This window comes from Caloenas nicobarica, chromosome 16, assembly GCF_036013445.1.
Source record: "Caloenas nicobarica isolate bCalNic1 chromosome 16, bCalNic1.hap1, whole genome shotgun sequence".
Classification (NCBI taxonomy): domain Eukaryota; kingdom Metazoa; phylum Chordata; class Aves; order Columbiformes; family Columbidae; genus Caloenas; species Caloenas nicobarica.
Window position 1 is genome coordinate 5588757 of NC_088260.1, and position 5581 is coordinate 5594337.

Genomic DNA, 5581 nt, shown 5'->3' on the forward strand with positions numbered 1-5581 from the left:
AGCAGTGAGAAGCGTGCAACACTTCTGTGTTTTTAGAGTTGATTTATGCAAACAGGCCAGTTCCATCACTGCAGTAAAATCTCACATTAACTTAAAAAACCTCTGATTATACCCATTATCCACCAAACCGTATACAACAGAAGATGTAACTCATCCCAGATGTAGTTCTGATGACAGGGAAAATTACAGCGGCTCCACAGAACAGAACCAAGCTTAGAGCAACAGGAGATGCACCAGCGGGGCAGAAGTTGAGTGTTTGGACAAAGCTTGCTCACTGACTCCCTCTGCTGAACCACACTCATATTTAATGTTAATGTATCAAGAGGAAGATGGTAGAAGAGTAACCAGTGTGATATATGTACTTCCATACGCTAATGCTTGCCAGCTTCACCTATAAAGGTGGCCACAGTCTCTTGGGACAGGTATTCTGCGGGTGTTTGAGGTTTTGCATCGGCTCTGGAGCACACGAAGCCCGATTCCTCCTTCCCCACGACTGTGACATTGCAGTTTCTGCCTCAGCGAGGGTCTCGTTACTCCCTTTTCTAGCCCCTTTTCCTGCCGCTTGTATGAATTTGATGAAATCTCAACTCCCATCAAGTTTGACCCCATTGGCTACTTCCAGCTAAGAATTAATGGGAAGACAGATGGTGCAGTTATATAACCCTTGTTTCCTGCCTAAGTCTGGCTAAGAAAGAGCTCAAACGTGCCAGATTTGTTAATATGTATATCCTCGGTTTTTGTAAGAGCAGAGCTATTGCTACCCAAGCATCCTCTTCCAGATATCTGGTAACTGACCTCTACAGAGATAAAAACCAGACAGGATTGGCTCTCTCAACTTGCTTTCTGCCAGTTTTTGATACAAAAAAAAAATCGTTAAGACCCTAGAAATCTCCCACGATAAAAAAAACACTTGCCTTGCACTGAAACAGTTTGGGTTTTAACTCAATTCTGAGCCTACAGAATTAAAAATCATTCTTTTGCTTTTTGATCTAAGCAGGTGGTATTATTCCTGACTAAAGTGTTACATCTCACAAGGATAAACAAAGAAGAGGAAAAAGAATATGGGATTTGGGAGGGGACATACATACCAAATGTTGTTATGGTTCCCAACAATCACAAACCCAAACCAAAGAAATAAAACCCCCTACATCCAGAATTCTAGTAATCTACATATATCCCCTCAGAATTTCATGCCACAGTTTTCCTATCCATTAAATAAGATGCATTGCAAGATTTGTGCAACACGTTGTTACGGACTGCAATGAAGACACCAGAAATCCTTTCTTTTTTCCCTTCAAATTTAATGTGGTGCTTTCAGAACAGTTAGAACACCAGTTTGTGAGGATAGACCCCATTTGAGAGAGAGAATGTGGAACGCAGGTACCCACGGAGCTGAGGCACCTTCTTGATTCGTGTGAGGATCTGCGAATCCACTGCCTTCTGGTCTGTCTTGCGTTGCTCCGTTATCTCGTATTTCTATAAAGTACAAAGAATAATGTTAAAATCCTGCAGAGTGACTTGAGATTCTTCTACGAAGATGAGAAAATTCAGCGCAAACCCCGAGTTCTGGCATTTTCAGGAAACCTTTTCTCCATTGGTTCTAAATATGGGAAAGGTGGTACGAGCCTGGAGGTGGCCGAGAGAACTGAAGCCGCTGCTGGGCCTACATTGCAGATATCGGAGCCAGCAGCAGGCTGTTGGCAGGATCAAACCAGTAAAGGTATTTCTCGGTCAAAAAAAAGACATTTATCTGGAATAATCACGGCTGCTGTTCTGCTAAGGGACAAGGAGAAAAGAATCCCCAAATTTAAAATGGCTTTATCTCAATGCTGCTGTATTAATTAATTTTAATGGCATTACCTCACTTTATTGAGGACCACTTAAAATTCAATTGTCCATTTGTTTCATGGTATTTCCCCCTTTCCAGCCTGGCTTTAGGTAACAAGAACATTCAAAGAGAACGAACAATCATGTTCCTTACTTCTTTCTCGGTGTCAAAGATCTCGCCTTCCTGGTGCTTGGGCTTACGCAGCCTCTTCTTCTTAAAGTAGGCATCAGTGAGATGCTTGGGAATTTTCACTCCAGAGATATCAAGCTTTGTAGATGTAGCAATAACAAATTTCTGATGGGCCCTACGCAGAGGGACACGATTGACAGCCAAGGGTCCTGAAGGCAGAGGAAGAACAGAAGAGAACACAAGGTTAGCTTGCCTAGCAACAACCTCTGCTTCTAAGTTGAATTTTTGTAGTGTAGATGGTTAGTTTCTTCAGAGACGCCTACAGCTAAAATCTGATCAACAAAGCCCTTCCCACGACCTATGGAAAAGCCAAAACACACTTCCTAATGTCTTCCGGGCTATTGGAACTTAATTATCTCCCCTCTGCTTCCCTGGAAAGTCACAAAACATGATTCTGCATAGGTACATGAACACGTGATGCACCGAACCATCCACATGCAGATCTGTAGCGATACTAACCCCAGAGACAGACTTGAACTTAAAACCCCTGAACGAAAAAACCCATCATATTTAAGTTTTTTACCCGTAACAAGCAAAAGGCCAGTTCCAAGCTGCTTCAAGAAGACAACGCGCTGAAAAGAGATGAGATGTGACATTAGTTCTCAAGTTGCAGCACTGAAATAGGGCAACCAAAGCGGCACCATGCCCATTTTACTGTACCACTCGGCCCGTTTTACTGCTACAAGCATTGACAAAGCATCCTGGCTTGGGCACAACTGTGCAACTGGAGAAGTGACCATTGAACGAGCCAAAATACCAACCAGAGTTACCACATCTGCGACAAATCATGACCCTTCACCATTTGAGGCTGTGCAAAGCCAATTAGTATGATTTTTTTTTTTTTAATCTTTGCCTATTCTAGAAGATGGTGAGACAACCATCCCAACCCAAATTCTTTGTACAAACTAGGCAAAACCCAGAAGGGCACCACAATGTATCACAGGGTCAGAGCCATCCCCCAGTTGCATTTTTCCCTTGTGGTCAAGATTTCCTTCCCTGAACCACATTCCTTTCAGTAACGTGACATGGGAGTCAAAGAATTCAAGAAAATAAAGGACATCAGTTAAGATCTGTTAGTAAACATCATTAAGATGAAGAAAACAGCTTACTGTAACGATCAAGTGTTACCTTGATAATTAGATTAATAACGAAAACGTAGCATAAGACAAAGTTTTGGCCTCATTGCAACAGCAACAGAAACAGGCATCGGGTTTGCCATTCTGCAACACAAAGTTCGCAGGACGTGAATCTACGCACTTCTCTGCAGTGCAGGAAAACTCTCTTAATTCTGTCTAAGCAACTGGACTAGCCTGTTTTATTTCCAGCTCTGTGCAGAAGAATATTAGTTTAAAGACTGTTTCCCCTAAAAGCAGGATGAGAGAAAGCATTTACACAGAATTCATAACGTGCAGATTCACATTTCGTGGCTGAGCAGAGTCCCGTGACACGAGTTCAGGAAACTTCTGCTCCCTCCAAACAGTTTCGGCGCAGAAATGCTGCAAAGGCACCTTAAGAGTCCACGTCCCCTGTTACCTTGCCTCTGTGACGCCCGGTCAGCAGGATCAGGACAGTTCCTGGGGTGATAGAGGCTCGCAGCCGCCTCTTGTGCTGGCAGAAGGGCTTTTTGCCGTGACTCAAAAGCTTGCGAGGAACATCTTCGGTGGGGTAGTATCTGGGCTAGAAAAAGAGAAGCAAAATGTTGTATCACCCTGTATTTCATGACACAGAAAGCTTTTGCTACAGTTTAAATTCATCCTTTCATAAGGATTTTTTTATGCTGCAACCTGCGCTTCAGGAACACACTGAGTATTTTCTGTACAATTACACAACAGTGAAAGCAGAGACCAGCTCTGTATTTCCGCACATGCTCCCAGTTGAGCACAGTGATACAAATGGCAGAGGACAACCCACTTTTGCCCCAACAGAGGGTCGCATCAGCTCATCAAAAGTTACATGTAACAGCATCAAACTGCCAGCGCCTGAGTTATTTTTCTCACCATTTTGCGGATTTTAACCACACGGCTGCCTCCATTCTTGTCCCCACCAACTGGCTTGGTGATGGTCGCGCGTGGCTTTTCTTTCTTTTTCTTTTCTATCTGTAGGCAAAGAAAATGGAAACCAGATGAAATTTCAAAACAGTCACCATGAAAAACATGATTATTTAAACACAGTAGTTATTGTCCTACCTTTGTTTCCGGAGCAGTGTACTTGCGCTTGTACAGTGCTTTTCTGGCATACATGGCTGACCGGGAATATCTCCCAATCCCCCGCGCCAGGACAGGGTTGCGGCTGGCATGATGCTTCTTCACCTTCTTCTTCTTGTCACCCACATCCTTCTGGGTCGCCTTCGGCGCAGCCGGCGCCTTCTCACCCGTCTTCTTCTTGGGCTTTTTCTCACCGGCCGCCTTCTCGCCCGCCATCTGTGGAGCCAAATAAACCAGAAATTAGGACTTATTACAAGGTATGCAGAGGAGTGTCTAAACGGCAAAAACAAAATAAAGGAATTGGAATTTTATTCTTCACATCATTCTAAGAACTGCAGAGTGAAACACCATTCTGCTTGCTGCACACCCACCGATCACACCACATGCTCCTCCACGTTACAGCTCCAAGTTCACCGAACACATCCGAGCCCTCCTCGGCTGGAAGCCCAACAAAACGTGAACACACGCCCGAGACCAGAGCCGCCCTCTTGTCCCCGGGGCGTTCACAGCCACCCGGGGCTCGGGACAACCCCCGGCCCCGCTGGAGCTGCCGGGCCCCGCCAGACCGTGGGGCTGCGCCGGCTCTCTCCGGGCTACCGCTCAGCTCTGCGGAGGTCTCCAGCTCCAGCCCCAATTCTCGCTCCTCAGCTGGGCCGTGGCGCGTCCCGGGAGGCGCCGGCCTGGCCGGTGAGGCCCAGCCCGATCCCGCAACCAACTGCGGCCTGGCCCGGCCGGAGGCGGCTTAGCCTCCCGCTCCACTCCCGCCCCATATCGGTCCCTGGGCCCCATCGCCGTCTCCCCGAGGGCGCCGGGCCGGGCCCGTGAGCCCAGCACAGCCACCCAAGGGCAGATGGCGGCGGATCGCGCCCGTTGGGTCCCGGCCCTGCCCGCCGCCGCTCCGCCATTCTTACCTTCCGGGGAGGGAAAGGGACCTACACCCGGGTAGCAGTGGCCTAAAGACAGCGCGGCGTCTGACGTCACCGCGTCGGCCGCAGAGCACGCTGGGACTTGTAGTCCGGGCTAGTCAAGCTCTGCCCCGGCCAGTCCCGGGTCACCGGGGAGGGGGCAACACCGGACACCCGCGTTCCACCTCGGGGGAGGCTGCGTGGTGACCAGCGGCTCCGGGAGCGGGGATCGCGGCCCTGCTGCTGCTGCCTGACCCTCTCTCTAGCTCAGGCACAGCCGAGGTAACGCTCCACTCCGACCCCCTCCCCGCCCAGCTTCACGGGACCAGGCTCCGCTTCTCCCGCGGCAGCTGCCGCCGAGCCCGCCCGCTCCCCGTGTACCCTTCCTCAGGAGGCGGGGCGGGCCGGCGGCGCAGCCCGATGACGCAGCGGGAGAGTGACGCAGGGCGGGCCGC

General features: G+C 48.8%; 1 protein-coding gene across 1 annotated transcript; it reads right to left on the bottom strand.

Annotated features, from left to right (window-relative positions):
• Positions 1-1277: 1277 nt before the first annotated feature.
• RPL6 (ribosomal protein L6) lies at positions 1278-5239 on the bottom strand. The gene is made up of 7 exons (XM_065646215.1): positions 5133-5239; positions 4204-4437; positions 4015-4113; positions 3551-3694; positions 2541-2589; positions 1982-2166; positions 1278-1476 (listed from the first exon to the last, which is right to left on the bottom strand). The coding sequence occupies exons 2-7, from the start codon at positions 4435-4437 to the stop codon at positions 1324-1326; spliced, it is 864 nt and encodes a 287-aa protein (XP_065502287.1). The 5' UTR covers positions 5133-5239; the 3' UTR covers positions 1278-1323.
• Between the last annotated feature and the right edge of the window lie 342 nt (positions 5240-5581).

Coding starts and splice junctions, on each gene's coding strand:
- RPL6 (XM_065646215.1), bottom strand. CDS start 4,437: ATGGCGGGCGAGAAGGCGGCCGGTGAGAAAAAGCCCAAGAAGAAGACG. Junction 2,590..3,550: donor CCGGGCGTCACAGAGGCAAG/GTAACAGGGGAC, acceptor ATCTCTTTTCAG/CGCGTTGTCTTCTTGAAGCA. Junction 2,167..2,540: donor TGGCCTTTTGCTTGTTACGG/GTAAAAAACTTA, acceptor CTCTGCCTTCAG/GACCCTTGGCTGTCAATCGT.